This window comes from Bubalus kerabau, chromosome 5 (assembly GCF_029407905.1).
Source record: "Bubalus kerabau isolate K-KA32 ecotype Philippines breed swamp buffalo chromosome 5, PCC_UOA_SB_1v2, whole genome shotgun sequence".
Classification (NCBI taxonomy): domain Eukaryota; kingdom Metazoa; phylum Chordata; class Mammalia; order Artiodactyla; family Bovidae; genus Bubalus; species Bubalus kerabau.
This window is the reverse complement of record NC_073628.1, coordinates 74,961,310-74,982,538: the sequence shown is the minus strand read 5'-3', so window position 1 is coordinate 74,982,538 and position 21,229 is coordinate 74,961,310. Positions and strand designations below refer to the sequence as shown.

At 38.9% G+C, this 21,229-nt stretch overlaps 1 protein-coding gene across 2 annotated transcripts in view; it reads left to right on the top strand.

The window, feature by feature from the left end:
• Nucleotides 1-21,229, top strand: part of GPATCH2 (G-patch domain containing 2) — a 473,250-nt gene that overhangs the window by 402,686 nt on the left and 49,335 nt on the right. For both annotated transcript variants that reach the window (XM_055581908.1, XM_055581907.1), the window contains exons 8-9: nucleotides 10,679-10,718; nucleotides 19,273-19,343. In XM_055581908.1, coding sequence (XP_055437883.1) covers nucleotides 10,679-10,718; nucleotides 19,273-19,343 — 111 coding nt within the window. The remainder of the gene's footprint in view (nucleotides 1-10,678; nucleotides 10,719-19,272; nucleotides 19,344-21,229) is intronic.

Genomic DNA, 21,229 nt, shown 5'->3' with positions numbered 1-21,229 from the left:
TAATTCCTTTAACGGACCATGAATTTGCTAAGGATAGAAGCTTTTTCTTTTCTTAAATTTCTCAAAATATACAACACAATGCACACATCGATAGTCATTGGCTCAGGACTTCCCTGGTGGTCCAGTGGTTAAGAATCCACCTTGCAACGCAGGGGTCACAAGTTCGATCCCTGATCAAGGAACTAAGATCCCGCATGTGGTGGAGCATCTAAGCCTGCACGCCCCAGCTAGAGAGAGCCCATGTACCACGGTGAAAGATCTCACATGATGCAACAAAGATACCACGTGCAGCAGCTAGGACCCAGTGCAGCCCAGACCCAGTGCAGCCAAATAAATAACAAATAAATTAAAAACTCATTGGCTCTGCGATCAAGGTTATCAAGTTCCACTACTGCCTAGTAATAAAGAGACAACCCCATTTCCTTCCTGATGCTTGCACAAGGCATAGGGAAGGCATAGATGAACTGTGGTTTTGTGTAATCCTTCTACACTTTCCTCAGAGCTGTAGTAACCACCTGAAAATAGTCAGTTAAAATCACCTTTAGAAGCTTCTTACTGAATAGTAGGCGATAATTACAACTTTCAGTTGATGACTCCTCTAAGTCAGTATTTGTTTTGTTTTGGAAGATGAACTACAAAAAAAGAATCTGATATATGAATCCTCAAATTTTTACTTCATAGAATTTCAATAATTTTATTTTTAATAAATGTGGGGAAATACTTTACAGGTTCTAATGCAATAGCATTTAGGAATTTTCAGTACCAGTGATCGCATAGTTAATAAAGTTTGGTGTGGGGGAACTTTGGAAATGTCAAATCTAAGAACCAGAGCTGCTGAGCTAGGGAACAGAAAGGGATAGTGGTTTTTTGTTTTTGGTTTTTTTTTTTTTTGGAGTATATTTGCTTTACAATGTTTTGTTAGTTTCTTCTGTATAGCAAAGTGAGTCAGCTACACGTATACATTCATCCCTTCCTTTTTCGGATTTCTTTCCCATTTAGATCACCACAGAGCATTGAGGAGAGTTCCCTGGTTATGCAGCAGGTTCTCATTAGTCATCTATTTTATACATAGTGGTGTATGGTTTTAAAGTTAATAGAACAGTCCCCAGCATGGGACTCAGTGTGGAAAAACTCACCTCACTGGAAGTTTTCAGTGCAGTATATGAGAATAGTGGAGGGAAGTCATTAAAATTTGAATAGTTTCCAGAAAGATATTTTACAAAATTTCAGGTATAAAATAAGATTACTTGTAGAAATCTGATGAACAGCCAACTTTGCTGCACTCATGTTAGATTACGGAGTCTTGGTTTTAAAGGTAAACTCACGTGTGCTCTGTACAGATATTAAAAAGCCTTGTAGAGTGTCATAATTATGAAACTGTTATTATTTTCACTATACTACTTGTTTTGTGTGCTATGCTTAGTTGCTCAGTTGTGTCCAACTCTTTGTGACCCTCTGCCGGGCTCCTCTGTCCATGGGGATTCTCCAGGCAAGAATACTAGAGTGGGTTCCCATGCCCTTCTCCAGGGGATCTTCCCAGCTGAGGGATCGAACCCAGGTCTCCCACATTGCAGACAGGTTCTTTACCATCTGAGCCACCAGGGAAGCCCGTACTACTTGTTTTATATTCCATCTAATCATTGTTTCCATGGAACATGTACTTCGGTGTTGAAAGTCCAGTTGTTAGTAATATACGATGATGTGTGTGTGCTCATTCTCTCAGTAATGTCTGATTCTCTGCAACCCCATGGATGTAGTCCACCAGGTTCCTCTGTCCATGGAATTCTTCAGGCAAGAATTTTGGAGTAGGTTGCCATTTCCTCCTCCAGGGGATCTTCCCGACCCAGGGATTGAACCCATGTCTCCCATGTCTCCTGCATTGCAGGCAGATTCTTCACTGCTGAGCCATCGGGGAAGCCAATAATATATGATAAGTTTCTTTTAATTAAAAATATAATGCAGACAAATGAAATATTCATTAAAATAACTATGGCTGCTGCTGCTGCTGCTAAGTCGCTTCAGTCGTGTCCGACTCTGTGCAACCTCATAGACGGAAGCCCACCAGGCTCCCCCGTCCCTGGGATTCTCCAGGCAAGACCACTGGAGTGGGTTGCCATTTCCCAATAAAATAACTATGGAGAGGTACACAAAATGTGACAAGAATCTCAGTCTGACTAAAGGAGAGAAATTAGTCTCTAATGTCTGAGTTAAAAAAAACATGTTAACTTTTGAAATTCACATTTAATTATTGGGTTGACTTTTTGAAGATACAAGTATAAAAATCTGCAAAATAAAAATCAATTTATGACTACCTAGTTTTAAAATGGCAACCCACTCCAGTGTTCTTGCCTGGAGAATCCCAGGGACGGGGGAGTCTGGTGGGCTGCCGTCTATGGGGTCGCACAGAGTCAGACACGACTGAAGCGACTTAGCAGCAGCAGTTTTAAAAAATACTAAAGGTATCAAATGGATTACTTTTTATTCACTCCATTTTCCTTTATATACTGACTGTAAGTGGTCCAGAATTTTTTTCTTTCCAATATTTTTCTAATTATTTATGAAATGCTGCTGCTGCTGCTGCTAAGTCACTTCGGTCGTGTCCGACTCTGTGCGACCCCGGAGACGGCGGCCCACCAGGCTCCCCCGTCCCTGGGATTCTCCAGGCAAGAACACTGGAGTGGGTTGCCATTTCCTTCTCCAATGCATAAAAGGGAAAAGTGAAAGTGAAGTCGCTCAGTCGTGTCCGACTCTTTGCGACCCCATGGTTTGCAGCCTATCAGGCTCCTCCGTCCATGGGATTTTCCAGGCAAGAGTACTGGAGTGGGGTGCCATTGCCTTCTCCAATTTATGAGATACTTGTTTTTAAATTGAGTAAATATAATTTATTAATTGATTTTTACATTAATACTTAAATTTTGCATTTATTTCATTTGAAAGTCTAGGAAATTTATGTGAGAAATTGTGTGTAAATCCAAACTTACTTTAAATGCACACAAGTATCTGCTTACAATCCTATGATAAATTCCTTTATAAAGCAGATATTCACCGTTTATTTTATCTTCTGTGTTCATATCGAGTTTGCTTAATGTAAGATTTGCCCAGATTAAAGGTTAGGGTCATTGGGAATACATTAACATACATTTACAGTTTGTAATTTAGCATCTCTGTCTCTATGGTGAAGATAGCTTCAACTTTAGATTGTGATAAATAAAACAGACTGGATCAATTCCTCTTCTGATTTGCTGTGATTCCCTTGGAATCTTGCTGTGTCACGGACATTCTTAAGTGAAACTGGCTTTTTTTTTTGGCCCTTGCAAGTTCATGGGAGGGAGGAATGCAAAGACCTCTAGTTCAGTATTCTGGGGACCTCTTCTCTCCAAACCAAGACCAGACTTCTCTCTGCTGCCAAGGGCTGCATAGAATACACTTTGAAGACAACATTTTGAAAATCACAGGCAGAGATAGAACCAAAAGCACCAAATTTCATGTGTCATCCTAGGTCGTGTGTGACGGGCCTGTGGAACTCCCTGTCAGTGTCTTCTACGCTGACACATGTGCCTTGGTCTTTTGGCATCCTCAGTTATAGTTGCTACGAAGATGTAGTTCTTACCTAGCGCTGTGGCTTCTTCTTAATACTCTCTCTTCTCACCTTTATTTTTATTTCCATATCTTGACCCTATTAAAGGGTATTGAGTTAGGAGTTTGACTGACATTTCTTCTTCCCCATTCCTCTCTCTCCTCTCCTAAAGTCGCTCAGTCGTGTCCGACTCTTTGCGACCCATGGAATGTAGCCTACCAGGCTCCTTGCAGTCCATGGGATTTTCCAGGCAAGAATACTGGAGTGGGTTGCCATTTCCTTCTCCAGGGGATCTTCCCAGCCTGGGGATTGAACCCCAGTCTCCCGCACTGTAGGCAGATGCTTTACTGTCAGAGCTACCAGGGGAGCCCTTCCTAAACACCCCTAAACATAAATAAGTTATACACTTATTCATACTTAAGAGTCTCTTCAGTAGAATAGTGATGGTTCACAGGGAAGGTGTTCATTGTAAATTATATACACTTCCAAAGCTAGTTCAAATTTTCGATGATATTTATACTATTTATACTAGTGCTATCCTATAGAACTTTTTGCAGTAATGGAAATGTTCTGTATCTGCATTGATGATTATGGTAGCCACTAAACATGTGTGTCTAGAGCACTTGAAATGTGGCTAGTACAGCTGAGGAACCTAATTTTTCATATTAACTCAAATAGCCATATATGGCTAGTATCCATATTGTTGTTGTTTAGCCACTAAATCACATCCAACTCTTTTGCAACTGCATGAACTGTAGCCCACCAGGCTCCTCTGTCCATGGGATTTCCCAGGCAAGGATACTGGAGTGGTTTGCCATTTCCTCCTCCAGGGGAGTCTTCTTGACCCAAGAATCGAACCCTAGTCTCCTGCATTGGCAAGCAGATTCTTCACCAGTGAGCCACCTGGGGAGCCCCAGTATCCATATTAGAGAGCACAAATTTAGACCATGATGTGTACACAGCACACTAAGCATAAAATTAAGCTGCTGAGTCAAAAAATAGAAGCTCTATATAAAAATAAAAATCTGTATTATAAACTGCTGTAGCTCTTTCCTTCTGAAAAGTACATGTTTAGGAGAAGACAGAATTTGAAGTTGGTTTTGTCCTTTTGCATAGGTGTAATATTATTTGACTTCTCACAAAATCCTATACATTTCTGCTACTTGTAGTTCAATCCCATAGGTGGGGGCAAGGGATTAAATGAGAAAGAATTAGTGTGGAACTCTGCATCTGCAGAGATTTTAGTTCAAAAAACCTTGTTCCCTAAAGCTTTATTATCTACTTCTTACTTAAAAGGAAAACAAAAAAACAAAACCCCCTTCTACTCCACAGTTACCGGCCGCATTGCTCTACTAAAAAGAAGGCTGTAGAGAGGGCTCCGTAGGTGATGGCTATTCCCATTATCAACGGGGTGGTGGTTGTTGTTCAGTCGTTTCGTTGTGTCCAGCTCTTTGTGACCCTGTGGACTGCAGCACGCCAGGCCCCCCGTCTCTCAGCATGGTAGGTGAGGCTTAAATGAAATCACGTGTACCAGGCTTAGTTCTTAGGCATCCCCCAAAAGCATCCATGTCCCAGAGGGAGAAGAGAGCCCAGAAACCACAGTTAAGCCCCTTGGAATCTTGAGAACAGACAGACCGTGCAGCCCTGTCTCTCAGCCTGACCACCCAGGGCAGTCAATCAGTTTCACTGTTTTTGTGCCCCTTCCTCCCAGATGTGTCTTTCGCTGTTAACCCCCTCGTAAGTCTCCTTGGGAATCTTGGCTCTGGTGAAATAAGCTCCTCTATAACATCTTCCTCTTTCATGCCCTTCATTTCCTCTGCTGTCTTTATATAAATCTGACTCTTTGGCTTTCAAGGACACTATTTCCTCTGTATTTCCTGTTTTGCTTATGTTTTCACTAAAAAATTAAGTAACTTTTATGTTTCAAGAGGACATTAATAAAGAGCAAAAAAGGAAACAGAACAAAAGAGATAGACTTCCCCTCCCCCAAATTGTAATAACTGAAGGCAATGAAGGAGAATGGTGATTAAGAATATAGGGTGTGCAAGGAAACCAGAATTGAAAGAGACACGTGTACCCCAAGGTTCATCGCAGCACTGTTTACAATAACTAGGACATGCAAGCAACCTAGATGTCCATTGGCAGATGAATGGATAAGGAAGCTGTGGTCCATATACACAATGGAATATTGCTCAGCTATTAAAAAGTACACATTTGAGTCAATTCTAATGAGGTGGATGAAACTGGAGCCTATTACACAGAGTGAAGTAAGTCAGAGAAACACCAAGATAGTCTATTAACACATATATATGGAATTTAGAAAGATGGTAACGACAATCCTATATGCAAGGCAGCAAAAGAGACACAGATGTAAGGAACAGGCTTTTGGACTCTGTGGGAGAAGGCGAAGGTGGGATGATTTGAGAGAATAGCATTAAGCATGTATATTACCATATGTAAAATAGATGACCAGTGCAAGTTGGATGCATGAAGCAGGGCCCTCAAAGCTGGTGCTCTGGGACAACCCAGAGAGATGGGGTGGGGAGGGCAGTGGAAGGGGGGTTCAGGATGAGGGGACATGTGTGCACCCGTGGCTGATTCATGTCAATATATGGCAAAAATCATCATAATATTGTAATTATCCTCCAATTAAAATAATTAAGAAAAGAATACAGGGTGTGGAATTGGACAGACTTAGTCCCAATCTTGACTCCAGCTAGCTCTGTGGCCTTGAATAGCACTACAACTCTTCCATAAGGTTGTGAGGTTTGAATGAGTTAATCTTCGAATAACCATTAGCTTGGTTCCCCATACATATCTGACATTTATTATGCTATTTTCTTATCACAGCCTGGTCTTCTTCCAACTCTTCTCTTTTCTTATGCTCACTGTCCTCATACTGTAATAAAGATTGCGTTCCAGAACCCCTCCACTTTCTGCATTGTCCTCCTGGAGTCTCCCTCTTCTTTCATATTTATTCTCTGTCCTTTATTATATCATCTCCAGTCTCCTCACTGTGTATGCGTTTTCTATGCTGCTTAACAAATTACCCCCAACTTAGTGACTCAAAGAATACCCATTTACTGGCTCACAGTTCTCTTGAGTACTGTAATCAAGACTCTATGTGTTGACAGAACAGTATACAAATAAATCAACGTAAGAGAACAGAGAACCCAGCAATAGACCCACTCTAACAGCAGTATGCTTGACTGATTCTTTAAAAAGGATAAAATCAATTCAATGGAGGAAGAAAAGCTTTTCATCAAAATTAAAACTTTTGTTCTGTAAAGCACCCTATTAATAAGATGAAAATATAAGCCACGCACTGGGAGAAAGTATTTGCAAATCACACATCTAAAAAAGGCAGAGCTCAGCTGGGTGCCCTGCTCGGTGTCTGATAAGGCTGAAGTCACAGCATGCATCAGCTATGTTGTCATTTAGAGGCTTTTTTAAAAGGAATCCACTTCCAAGTTCTTGAAGGTTGTTGGCAGAATGCAGTTCCCTGCGGTTGTACTACTGAAGTCCTGGTTTTCTTGCTGACAACACATCAGCCAGTGATCTCTCTCAGTTCCTGGAGGCTCCTTTCAGGTCCTCAGAACATGGTCCTTCGACTACAAAGCCAACTATGGAGAATCTTCGTGTTGAAACTCTTATATTTTGAATCTTTCATCAGGAAGAGTTCAGTCCCTTCAAAGAATCACCTGCTTAGCTTAAGCCCACCAAGAATGATCTCCCTTCCTTAAAGCTAGTCGTGTCATAATACACACCCTAATTATAGCGCTGACTATCCCGTCATAGGCATGGGTCCTTTCTACACTCAAAGAGAGCAAGTTGTACAAGGGTATGGATCACTGGGAGTCTTCTTAGAATTCTGCCTGCCATCCTGCTCCATAAACTCCCAACCTGGGATGAATCAGTCCATCTACCCACCGCCATAGCTCGTCCACTGAGCACTGCTGAATAAAGTCACAAAATTATGTGATTTGTTGCTACACAGACATATATTAATAATTTTGAACAGTAGATCTTTCGTCAGTGCTTTCACATGACCTTCCATAACAACATTTCCTGTTTCTCTTGTCCCCAAAAAGTTATTCTATGTCCTGTCACCAAGTCCCTGTAATAAGCTACCCACATCCTCTCCCCTGCCCCAAGAACTTGACTTTGTCTTCAACTTTCCAAAGTAAGGCTATTAGTCCACAAATTTGGATGAACTTTTCCAAATCAGGTAGCCAGAGTATTGAAGCTTCAGCTTCAGCATCAGTCCTTCCAGTGAAGAAAAGCCGACTCATCCGAAAAGACCCTAATGCTGGGAAAGACTGAAGGCAAAAGGAGAAGCGGGCAGCAGAGGATGAGATGGTTAGATAGCATCACCGACTCAATGGACATGAGTGTGAGCAAACTCCAAGAGATAGTGAAGGACAAGGAAGCCTGACGTGCTGCAGTCCATGGAGTTGCAAAGGGTCAGATACGAGTTAGCTACTGAACAACAACAACAATCCAAATATACCTTCTTTGGCTCTCCTTTTTCTTAGTATTAGAGGAAAAGAGCTTTCCTCTGTCCAGGGCTGATTCCAGCATCTCTGTGTTCTGATTGAAAGAAGTTTTTTTTTTTTTTTTTCCTTCCAATAGCTTCTTTTCTTATATACTACATTTTTAAACGTCTTCTTTCTATTTCTTTCTGATCTTTCTCATACTTTGAAAGCCTAACTTCTAGATAGAGTGAATTATCCTATGCCCACTTCACTTCTTCACATCCCATTTCTTTTACACCCACTTATAACACTATAGTTCAGATTCTTTCTACAGCACTTCCTGGAAACTTTTTTGGGAAAGATCACCAGTACATAGCAAAGATCACCAAAAACTAGCAAAGGAAGAAAAACAGGTTAACTCTCAACTTTGGGAGGGGCAAAAATAAAAATTCAGCTGCAGAAAGTATTCATGTAGTCATAATATCTGTACTCACTATTGACTAATCAAACGTGGTGTTTATAACTTAAAATAGGGGATTGGGAGCTATGAAAGAGCTAAATTTACAGTAAATAGAAAGTCACTTATTAATATCTAAAATTAACCACAGCATGCCAGTATAACCATATTCTGTAGAAACACATCATTAAATACCAAAAGAAAATGCAGAGTCAGTGGTTTCTCTAAACAGAGATTAGGGGGTCAGGATAGATGAAACAATGCTGTTTTTCAGACTTTTTTTGTTGATTTGTTTCATTTAACTGCATGTATGCATTTGATTTTTTAAAACATTTTTCTTTAAAGGAAAAGGCACAGTCCAAGCAGAGGGGAAATTTTTCAGGCAAGTTTTCAGGGAACTGAACTAAATGATTAGTTTCTGGTTGCTGATTAATCCACACGTCATTTACAAATACCAATAAGTGTCGATTCCCACAACGAAAGTGGAATCTGACCTGCCAAAGAGCATCAGTGTCTATGAGCTTGAGAAATAAATGTTCAGGTAAGAGCATAGCCACATCCTATTAATGTCGAGGCTGTTTATTCCCAGGTTTTAATACCACAGAGGCCAGAGAATACATAGAAGTGTTGGAGGAAACCAGGAAATGTGCTCATTCAATGTAAACCCCTTTGTCCTTTGTAGTATGGTACACTGAGCACCTTGGACAAATAAACATCTCAGCCTCAGTCATTCCTGCACCTGGAACATGAGCAAAACCTTGTAAGGTTTTTCTGAGGATAGAAAATAACACATACATGTCACGTGTCTGTAGAGTGTGGCACATTCATGTGTTCAATACAATGGTTCATGAAAAAATAAATAGCATTAATAATAATGTTGGGGGCTTCCATGGTGGCTCAGATGGTGAAGAATCTGCCTGCAATGCAGGAGACCCAGGATCAATTCCTGGGTCAGGAAGATCCCCTGGAGAAGGGATGGCAACCCACTCCAGTTTTCTTGCCTGGAGGATCCCATGGACAGAGAAGCCTGGTGGGTTACAGTCCATGGGGTCTCAAAGAGTCAGATAGGACTGAGCAACTAACACACACCCACACACAATAATAATGTTAATACCGTTCCCTATATTTGTGGGGTTTTACTGGTTTTTTTGAGCTTCCCAGGTGGCACTAGTGGTAAAGAACCTGCCTACCAATGCAGGAGACTTGAGAGATGCAGGTTCAATCCCTGGGTTGGTAAGATCCCCTGTAGAAGGGCACGACAGCCCACTCCAGTATACTTTTCCTGGAGAATCCCATGGACAGGGGAACCTGGCGGGCTGCGGTCCAAAGGGTCACAGAGATTCAGGCACGACAAGCGACTTACCATATACGCGTGCACACTGGTTTATTTTCCACATTATCTCTCTCAATTTCCTTGATGTTTAGTTAGTTTCTAAGCAGAATACTGGTCAGAGGACTGAGCACACAAGTTAGGATAAACTCCTGTTGAAAAGGTATCATGAGATGCATTAAAAGTCCAAGTTGCCTCAGAACAATATGGGATAAGTGAGGCAGGGCGAGGCATAGTGCAAGACCAGAACGCTTCAGCTGCGCCATGACTTTCATATTTTCAGTGTTGTTGGATTTGCTGTGAACCAAAATCCAAGTGTTACAACTATGGAAGGAATGGGTTCAAGGCACCTTCAGCTGATGCTTTAGAATTCACATCAAGGGCTTTATGTGATTGTTCCTGGAGGCATAGGCAGAGGATATAATGTTCTTGTATTTTTCCTGTTTTTTTTAAAACTCCAACAATCGAAAGGTCATCATTTGTTGTAATGATGCTATAATTAAGTTGTGGTAAACGATAGCATTTGTAGATTTTCTTACCAGAATTGATTCATAAAATGAATATAGTCCCAGCAGTTTATGTTAACATAATTAAATGGAAATGTAATTCTAACTGAGTTTGCTTATTTAATTGAAAATTACTGGGTTATGAGCACTCTTACATTTCTATCAAAATTGGTGTAAACCTAGAATTACATGAACTATCCATTCAGATGCAGCGTATGTAAGGCTCTGTTGCTAGGTGGCAAATATGTCTCTTACAGCACATGCAGACTGATCACGCGAGAGCACATGCTTTTAGTGAGTTTCCCGCTAACTGCTTTTCTCTTTCCTCTGCAGCCATTGGTTTAGCCCTGGGGCTAGGACAGAGCATGGCCAGGTAAGGAACATTCTAACCCAAAAGGAAGCTACTCAGTCTTTCGAATATTTAACTATTTCCCTTTAAGATAGTAGATCAACTTTATGAGAAAGGATAACATCCTAGCTTATTTAAAAAGGAGTCCACTGTGCCGGTGCGAATGCGCTGACCAAGGGAATGATTGTCAGTAAGCATCAGCGTTGTTTACCTCGCTTCTCCCTTCCTCAGCACACACGTCACCTCCGTGGAAAGGCCCTAGAGTTCACTTTAGAGTTTATAGGACTTCCTCATTTCCATATGTTCTTCACAAAGGCACAAAAATAGTACATATGCTTTAAACAATTGTTTTATTATTAAACTAGATTAGCCAGCAAGAGAATATTTTTATTTTTTGAAGTTTATAAGATGATAAGACTTTCTTACACTTTATGCTGTATTCTAGGTGAGATTTTTCTTTTTTTTTTAATTTCTTGCTAGTTTCATGGCAGCACAATAATTAGATGACTTAGCAAGAACTTAACATTCATTCTGATTAACTCTACATATAAAATAAGTTGTCTGTTTTCTTTGTCTGTTGAATGTGCTGGTTCTCTCTCTGCAGTGTGGTAAGGTAATTTAGGGCTTAAACTTTGATAAGTTTGATAAGTTTTAAAGCATATATGTTTTAGGCTTTGCATTCTTGCTAAGCCTTTTTTCTTTTTTCACTGTGGATTATAAGAGTTATTTTTTGAATGAGTCAATAATATATGCATAGAAAAGCCTCAGATTCTCAGGGATCATTTCTTCTGAGGGATATGTAGGTAGACAGGTAGAAGAGGAGATTGTACTTGGTGGTGGTAACTCGTAACAATACTATATGTATTGATGATATCTTATTTCTTAGGTTGGTCAACAGGTTCTAGAGTTGGTTGCACATGCCATATTTCTTTTTTCATATAAAAGGAAAGTGCCACATACTTCATTATGAACTATAATGTATTTCGTAATACACATGTACCTAATCAAAGAAAAATATGTCAGTGCAGATTTAATGATTTGTTTTTATAAACTTGGCTCTTTTCCTTGAGAGTGATGTGCACTTTTAAATATATTTCTCACATTAATAATAGAATATGTACTACTATTTCTGGACTTTCCTGGTGGCTCAGTGATAAGGAATCTGCCTGCCAGTGAAGGAGACGTGGGTTCTATCCCTGGGTCAGAAAGATCCCCTGGAGAAGAAACTGGCACCCACTCCAATATTCTTGCCTGGGAAATCGTGTGGACAGAGGGGCCTGGTGTGCTATAGTCCATCAGGTCGCAAAGAGTCAGATGCGACTTAGTGACTAAATGACAACAACCAGTATATGTTTCTAAAGTTTTGCAAGTTAACTTGACTAAGTTGCTTCTGGGGTATGTCTATTCAGAATGTAATTATTATATAATTATGTCAATGATTCAGCATTCCCAAATGGTTCATACCCTCTGTGTTTATATAAGATTCTGCTTCCAGTAGTAAGTCACCTCAGGATATAGTTTATCCCCAAATAAGATTTTTTTAAATAAATAATGTTATATTCTCTGTTGTTCTGTAGTCACTAAGTCAAGTTTCCCTGTCCTTCACTATCTCCAGGAATTTATTCAAACTCATGGTCCATTGAGTCAGTGATGCCATCCAACCATTTCATCCTCTGTTGCCCACTTCTACTCATGCCATCAGTCTTTCCCAGTATTAGGGTCTTTTCCAGTGAGTCAGCTCTTTGCATCAGGTGGCCAAAATGCTGGAGCTTCAGCACCAGTACTTTCATTTAGTATTCAGGTTGGTTTCTTTCAGGATTGACTGGTTTGATCTTCTTGCTGTCCAAGGGACTCTCAAGAGTCTTCTCTAGCGCCACAATTGAAAGTGAAAGAAAGAATCAGTTCTTTGGCATTCAGCCTTCTTTATGGTCCAAGTCTTACGTCCATACGTGACTAAGGGAAAACCCATAACTTTGACTATACAGACCTTTGTCAGTGACGTGATGTCTCTGCTTTTTAGTAGACTGTTTCATGTAGGTTTATCATGGCTTTTTTTCAAGGAGCATTTCATGGTTGCAGTCACCATCTGCAGTGATTTTGGAGCCCAAGAAAATAAAATCTGTCACTATCCACTTTTTCCCCATCTATTTGTCATGAAGTGATGGGACCAGCTGCCATCATGTTTGTTTTTTGAACGTTGAGTTTTAAGCCAGCTTTGTGACTCTCCTCTTTTACCTTCATTAAGAAGCTCTTCAGTCCCTCTTCACCTTCTGCCATTAGACTAGTATCATCTTCATATCTTAGGTTGTTGGTATTTCTCCTGGCAATATTGATTCTGGCTTGTGATTTATCCAGCCCAACATTTCACATGATGTACTCTGCATATAAGTTAAAGAAGCAGGGTGAAAATACACAGTATTAACGTGCTCCTTTCTCAATTTTGAACCAGTCCGTTGTTCCATGTCTGGTTCTAGCTGTTGCTTCTTGACCTGCATACACATTTCTCAGGAGGCAGGTAAGGTGGTCTGGTATTTCCATCTCTTGAAGAATTTTCCATAGTTTGTTGTGATACACAGAGTCCAAGGCTTTAGTGTAGTCAATGAAGTAGAAGTAGATGTTTTTCTAGAGTTCTTTTGCTTTTTCTATGATTCAGTGGATGTTGGCAGTTTGATTTCTGATTCATCTGCCTTTTCTAAATCCAGTTTGTACATCTGTAAGTTCTTGGTTCATATACTATTGAAGCCTAGTTTGAAGGATTTTGAGCATTACCTTGCTAACATATGAAATGAGCACAGTTGTGCAGTGGTTTGAACATTCTTTGGGATTGGAGTGAAAACTGACCTTTTCCAGTCCTGTGGCTATTGCTGAGTTTTCCAAATGTGCTGGTATATTGAGTGCAGCACTTTCACAGCATCATCTCTGAGGATTTTTAAATAACTTGATTGGAATTCTATCACCTCCAGTAGCTTTGTTCATAGTAAAGAGGCCCACTTGACTTCACGCTCCAGGATATCTGGATCTAGGTGAGTGACCATGCCATCGTGGTTATTCAGGACATTAAGACCTTTTTTGTGTACTTCTGTGTATTCTTGCCACCTGTTCTTAATATCTTCTGCTTCTGTTAGATCTTTGCCATTTCTGTCCTTTATCGAGCCCATCTTTGCATGAAATGTTCCCTTGGTATCTCCAGTTTTCTTGAAGAGATCTCTAGTATTTCCCAATCTGTTTTCCTCTCTTTCTTTGCATTGTTCACTTAAGAAGGCTTTCTTAACTGTCCTTGGTATTCTCTGGAACCCTGCATTCATTTGAGTATATCTTTCCCTTTCTTCTTTGCCCTCCACTTCTATTCTTTTATCAACTATTTGTAAGGCCTCCTCAAACAACCACTTTGGTTTCTATTTCTGTTTCTTGGGATGGTTTTGGTCTAGAATTTGAGAAATACTAAAGTGATGTTATAAATCTGAGCTTTAGATTTTAATCTAACTGCAGTTAAAACTTTTTTCTGCAGTTAAAAATTAACAAATAGCTAATATGATATAGACAAGAAAGTTGATGCATCATTTAAAAAATTTTTAAATATTTGAAACAGATTTTTGGATTAGCCTTTGGCTTAAGCTTTGATATACCATTTCAGATTTTAATCCTGTCTAGATAGGTTATTAGTTAAGGAATACAGTTGATTCTTGCTTGTTGTGGTAGCTGTAGTCTATGAGGTTGGTAAGAACCCTAAAGTAGCAAATACTGAAAAAACCGCTTCCAGGAAAAATACAGGGTTAGGTTCCTGAGAACCTCTGGCCACATTTTCATTAACTGATCAATACATATCTTTCTTTGATGTGTATTTCTGTTTAAAGACACCATATTTAATACATGTTATTGATTTGTTAGCATTGAACTCATGGCCAGCAGCGCTGTAACTTATGCCTGAAGGGAGCTTGTCTAATGAACATATTTTCTCTATAAGGTCCATCACAATTCTCTTGCACTGGGGAAGGCCAGACTGCAGGTCAGCCCTGTACTAGAAGGCTGTTTTAAACAATGAAGGTGAAAACAAGAAGACAGAAATGCTTTAAAAATAAATAAATAAATAAATGATGTAGCATTGAACGGACCAGGCAAAAGACACTTGTTTACAGTAAGAGAGCCGAAGCGAGAAGACAGATATCGTCTTGTCCGACCTCAGCTGAGAACATGCAGTAACGGGAATTCAGATTTCCCCCATTCTGTGCATGTCTGCCAATGACTCCAGAAGCACCAGAAGTACTGATTTGGGCATTACAAGGACACTTTAGCAAATGGGTGAATTTGTGAATACAGAATCAGTGAATAATGAGAAACAGTTTGCACATATATGTGTGTATATAGAAGCACATACAAACTACTCATGTTTTGAGGGATTTAAAATGTCTTATTTCAGCTTATAACTAGCCCAGTGAAAGTGCTCGTTGCTCAGTCATGTCCAACTCTTTGCAACCCCATGGACTATAGCCCAGCTCCGTCCATGTGGATTCTCCAGGCAAGAATACTGGAGTGGGTTACCATTTCCTTCTCCAGAGAATCTTTCCAACCAAGGGTTCAAACCCAAGTCTCCCACATTGCAGCAGATTCTTTACCATCTAAGCCACCAGGGAATCCCAGTGAACTATTGGCTAAATCTTAGGTCCAAGTGATAGAATGCAAGACCATGAAGAAATAAAATCCTTCAATATACTGTTGAATGAATGACTATCAGCATGCATGATCACCCTTTTTTTTTTCCCCATATCAACTTACCAACATAAAGAAATGATAGTATTAACCTCACTTTTGAAATCCCAGCCCTCACTGCTTTCCCCCATCTTATGATTCCTTTTTGTTCTCTAATATGAAGTCCCATTTCATTTACACCATGCTCACCTAACATTTCTTTTTTACACATTTAGTAAATTACTATTGTCCATCAGTCATTACCTATCAAGTACTCTTTATTTTTACAAAAAGAGATATTTGTTTAAAAAAAAAAACACATAACTTTTCCTCTAAGGTGGTTAAAATGTGGGTAGGAAAGCAGTAATTATAGTGTATTGATAAATGTTGAAGGAAACCACTGGGAGGGCATCATAGAGACCACAGAAGCGACATGTGAAAGTTGGTTTAGAAGTGGAAGTAAGGAGACAGAAGCAGCTCTAAGCAGCCTCATTTGTGTGTGTATGTGTGTTTTAATGGTGAGGGTTTTCATCCTTGAATATCTAATAGTATGACATTTTGAATGAGTTTACTAGTATCTTAAGGAGCCATAGGTCCTTGTTTAGAGATTATTTAGGTCTCCTCCTAAGGTGAGGACCCTGTGAAAGGCCAAGTATGGAGAGATTTGAAATTCTTTTGTAGACACTTGAGAAGGTCCCTGAAAAGTGGCTGCTAACAGAAACAGTCTTGAGCTTGAATCCTTTCTAAATATCAGGAGATTATTGCTGTGGAGCAGGAATTCTGCTCTTTGCTTCCTTCTTCCTCTTGTGTTAGGAATGGGAAACTTTTAATAATCTTTTTAAAATAAGAATAGCCACAGAATCCTCAGCTCCCTTTGTGCCGCAGGAGCAGCCATGATATGCGTGGAACATTTCTCTTCCTTGTTTTTGTTCAGCAATTTTTTAAATTGTGTACCTTTTGTAAGACCTCACACTGTACTAGCTTTTGTGTTTATGAATGTCTGTGTCATTCTTACGTGAGTCATTTTTTAATATACATCTGCAGGTCACTAAATAAGGGACTTGTCTCTCCGCTTGGCCTAAGTCCAGCAATCTGAGAGCTGGAGGTAAGAAGCACTTCGCACCATATTCAGAAGTTCTGTTATTAACTGGAGTTGACATTGTTGAGTCAGAACCCTGAACACTGACCTCACTTGTGACACTGATAGGAGTCCAAGGAAGACAGGAAACGTTAGCAATAAGAGGAGTGAAGACTCTCCCCAAACCTGATGAGCTTCTCTTGCTTGTCAGAGCAGAGCTCCAGGCCTCTTGTGTCTTATCATCAGTTCCTGATCTGATTCCCCCTCCCCACCCCAGCCCTCTGCCACCCTTTGTTTATTTGTTTGTTCTTTGGGGCAGAGCAGACACATGTTGGGAACCTTTCAAATGCAAATAACATGTTTTCTATTCAAATAACTCTGGATTAATTTTTTCATCTTTGCCCCCTTACAAGATCTAGGTTCCCGTATTAACTTGTTAAATTCATGACCCAGAGATCTGAGCCTGTATTTTTTTCTCTGAGCTTCATTTTGTGTGATGACTTTTTAATATAGGTGAATTATATTAAATAATTCCAATATTTGTCCCTACAAAGCCCATCAAAGCTGTACATTTGAGGAAGAAATTCTCATGTGACTCTAATAGAAGGATCTCTGACCTCAGAGTTCCATACATCGCCTAACATTTATTTTTATCATTGTAGTTGCATTGTTTTTTTTTTTTAATTAAATTGTTGAATTCCTTTATTTCAGACAAGTATGTTTGGGACTTTTTGTGTTCTTTGTTTAAACTGTTTTAACACAAATAACAGGAATAGTGGTCCCATATCTATCTTTTATCTAAAAATTAGAAAACTTAGTTAACTACTATATTAATTGAAAGCGGTGGTAGAGATTTTATCATGTCACCTCTAGCTATCTGTGTCACAAATGTTGGTTTGAATATGTTTTTTTACAAAGGCACTAGAATTAGAAATGCCAAAGTAATTCATTTTTTTATTTTATTTTCAGAAGCAATTTAGTTTTCATGGTACGAAGTGTTTCTCCATTGAAACACTTTCAGATTAATGGACTTAAGATAAACTGTTGCTATTTTCTATAAGTAGTAATAATGAGATACTGTTTCAGCTACATATCAGATACTAGATTTCATTGCCTGTTTCTTTATCTCATTCATTCATTCAACAAATATTTATTAAACACTAAAAATGTCTCAGACACTGTGCTGGGCTTTGGAGACACAGGCAGATTGAATAACTGAAGCAAAGGGCCAAAGGTGAGCAAGAATATGGTACACATTCCAAACTAAAAAAGTTCAGAATGGCTGGAATATATTATTTACAAGTAAGGAGGTTAGGTTGGGGTAGGAAGAAGCATAATAAATTGCAAGTTTAGAAATACAATCAAATTATGTAGGGCCATGAGAGCCTTGTGTAAGATTTGGGAGGGGGGTGTTATCTAAGAAGAATAATGTTATAACATCTAGTTTTAGAATGACTGGCTTCAGTGTAGAGAGTGGACTTAGATGGGAGCAAGGCTGGGGGCAGGGAGGCCTACTGGAGAGACCACTACAGGTGAGGGAAACGCCAGACTGATATGTGGTTCATGGGGATGGAAAGAAGCAGATATTTAGGAGAAATTTAAGGTAGACTTATTGAGTTAAGACATTCCTGAAATAATGATCTAACAGCATTCTTTGTGATCTAATTAAGTTCTATTCCTTCTCAAAGATGGCCAAATGTGGCTAGTAATTGACTCTAAATGTTGTCATTAGACAGTTCAAAGCAGTTATATCATTAAAAGTTATTGATACCGGTCAGACAATAGCCACTGACAATCAGGTTCATTAATTATAATTGTAGCATTTGAACCATTTACTCAGCACTTTTTATGTTCTGCTCTTAGTGCTAACTGTTCTACGTGGTTATCTTATTTGACACTCACGGCAACCTTACAGGTGGATAGTATTGTTATCTCCATTTTCCAGGTGGAAACTGGGACTTAGAGATAATTACACAGCTTATAAATTGGTAGACCTGTTTTTAAAACCTAGCGACTTGTTACTGGTACAGCTGGGATTCGAACCCAGATCTATCCTGCACTATTACTGCTCTAAGATTTCTATTTTTATTAGGGTTAATTTCTAATATGCTGCACAACTTCTCATTAGCCCAGTCTTGCATATAATCACATTTCTGCATAACCAAGATAAGCTACAGTCTGAGTATACACATAGCAAAAAGTATTGACTACTTGCTTTTCTTTCTTTCCAATTAGTTAGAGTAAAGCAAGTGTGAAGGGGAGTTGGGTGGTGAGGCATTTTGAGGAGGCAGTCAGATATATATTTTTTCTAATTATGTATTTCCAAGCCAGTAATTTCTTTGAAAAGGAATGTTTTTAAGTGTTTCTTTACCATGTTAGGCCACTAAATACGGAGAAGTAAGATTAGATATTTTATGTCATCAGAGGTGACAAAGCCCTGAAAAACTCACAGCTGAATGCAGTGGTAGAGCATTGGAGAAGAGAGGTTACGTGACTTTGACCAGGACCACCAAGAGAGCCAGAATTAGAACTGAGTTCTAGACCTCCAGCTCTAGGCGGTATATTAAGTGACTCTGAGCACTGTTCAGCTGTCAAGGAAGCATTGGCATCTCCTAGTGACATTTTCAGAAGCGTGTCAGTGGCATCTCTAGCAAAATTAGTCGTCTTCATTTTAAGAAAAACCGGTAAAAAGAAAAAAGTAATGCAAGTGAATAAATACAGCCCCTTTGAATGAGAAGCATACTTTTCTACTTACGAAATAATGTAATGAAAATATTTTTGTTTCTACAACTTTGTTTTAAACACTTTGGATAGCATCAGCTCCTGAGAGATAACCGAGCTGAAAGAGGACACAAGAAAAACTGTTCTGTGAAAACAGCCAGCAGGTAAGCAATTTAAAATCACCTTTTCTCCTGATCATTGAATCGTGTAATTTTTTTTCCCATGCCAGTATGAATGGTGGTTTAGTCACTAAGTCGTGTCCTACTCTTGCTGTATGAACTGTAGCCCACCAGGCTCCTCTGTCCCTGGGATTTCCCAGGCAAGAATACTGGAGTGGCTTGCCATTTCCTTCTCCAGTGGATCTTCCCAACCCAGGGATCAAACCCTGGTCTCCTGCATTGCAGGCAGATTCTTTATCCACTGAGCCACCAGGGAATCCACTATGAATATGATGAGTTATAGTTAGGGTGCCTTTGGCTCTAAAGTATCAGCATTATTTTATGTGTCATTTATCAGACTCTACTTCAGGATTACTAGTAATGAATAGAAATATATCATTTTATTTGTATTTTTTAAAGGTGATGAAAAATAAAGAATGCATTTTTAGAAGAAAATCTCTGTTCATAGTCCATAGCTTATGAATTTTAGATAAGGATTAGGAATAATTATTTTTAACTATAAAAAATAGAATTAATCTTTTCCCCAAAACTTAAATGGTTTTGTGAGAGGGCAACATGTATATTTATTCTAATAATATATAAATAAGTATATAGAAAATACACTCTTTTTTAAAAGTGCTTAGGGTTATATTGCTTAGTCAATGCTATTTTTTTTTTCATATTAGAAAGAAGTACCCCCAGTTTATTGTTTTAGACAGCACATTTCCAAATTTTGCATGTGGTGTTTCTAAAGACTTCATTTTTACTTTGGTGAAAATAGCTATCAGAATATTGATCAGAACAACTGCCCTGAGATTTACACTAACCCAACTTTTAACAAGATAACTGACCTTGGCAGCCCCTCTCTTCTGTCTCATTGTTAGGGTGCTTGCCTCTGTTTTTAATACTCCCAAGCAAGCTATGTAACTTCCAAGTACCATGTTGTACAAACTAACCCTGACTGAGAACCCACTAGGTATCTGCAGAAGCTAACATAAATCCTATTTAGACAGTCAAAAACTATCACACATAATAAGTTGACTGTCAGGTCAGTGATAGTCAACATAAAACTAATACAGTTACCCCTAAGAAGGTCAGATCCTAAAATTATAAAGTATGGATTAAAGAAATTTTAGACAGATTATAAATAACTATGGGTGACATGTTTATAGAAATAAAATAAGCAAGCAACAGATCACTGTTAGAATTGTTCAAGCAGAATTGAATCAAAAGCATATAATTATTAGAAATGAGAAGTATGATTGTGAAATGGAGATAGAGCTGAAGAAGTAGGCTAGAATGTAGCATAAAAATATTGAATAAGGTGATGGAAAAATGAAAGAATGGTTAAGAGACACAGAAAAGGTCTAAGATATATGTGATCAGAGGTTTTGATGGAGAGTATAGAAAGGCTGAAAAAAAACATGATGTTGAAGAGATGTTGGCTAAGAATTCCCAAAACAGCTAAAAGTTATAAATCTATACAGAAAGCACAATGAATACCAGCTAGAATAAACAAAAAGAAATCCACATCTAGTAGCATACTGAAGTACTCCAAAAACAAAGATATCTTAAAAGAATCCAGAGATAAGAGATGAATTACTACAAAGGAATGTACCTCACCAGATTTCTGGGTATCAACAATGATACCAGAGACAGTGGACAAGTCTGCAGAGTACTGGGTGAAAATACATTGTCAGCATAGAACTGTGTACCTAGAAAAAAACATCTTTCACATAAGAAGATGAAATAAAAACAGTTTAAGATTTTCAAAAACTAAGAAAGTTTCCTCCCGACACTTGCTAGAAGACTTTTTACAAGATGTATTTCAAGAGAATGATCTCCCCAGAAAGTCCAAGATGAAAAAATGAATACTAAGCCAATAAATGGTT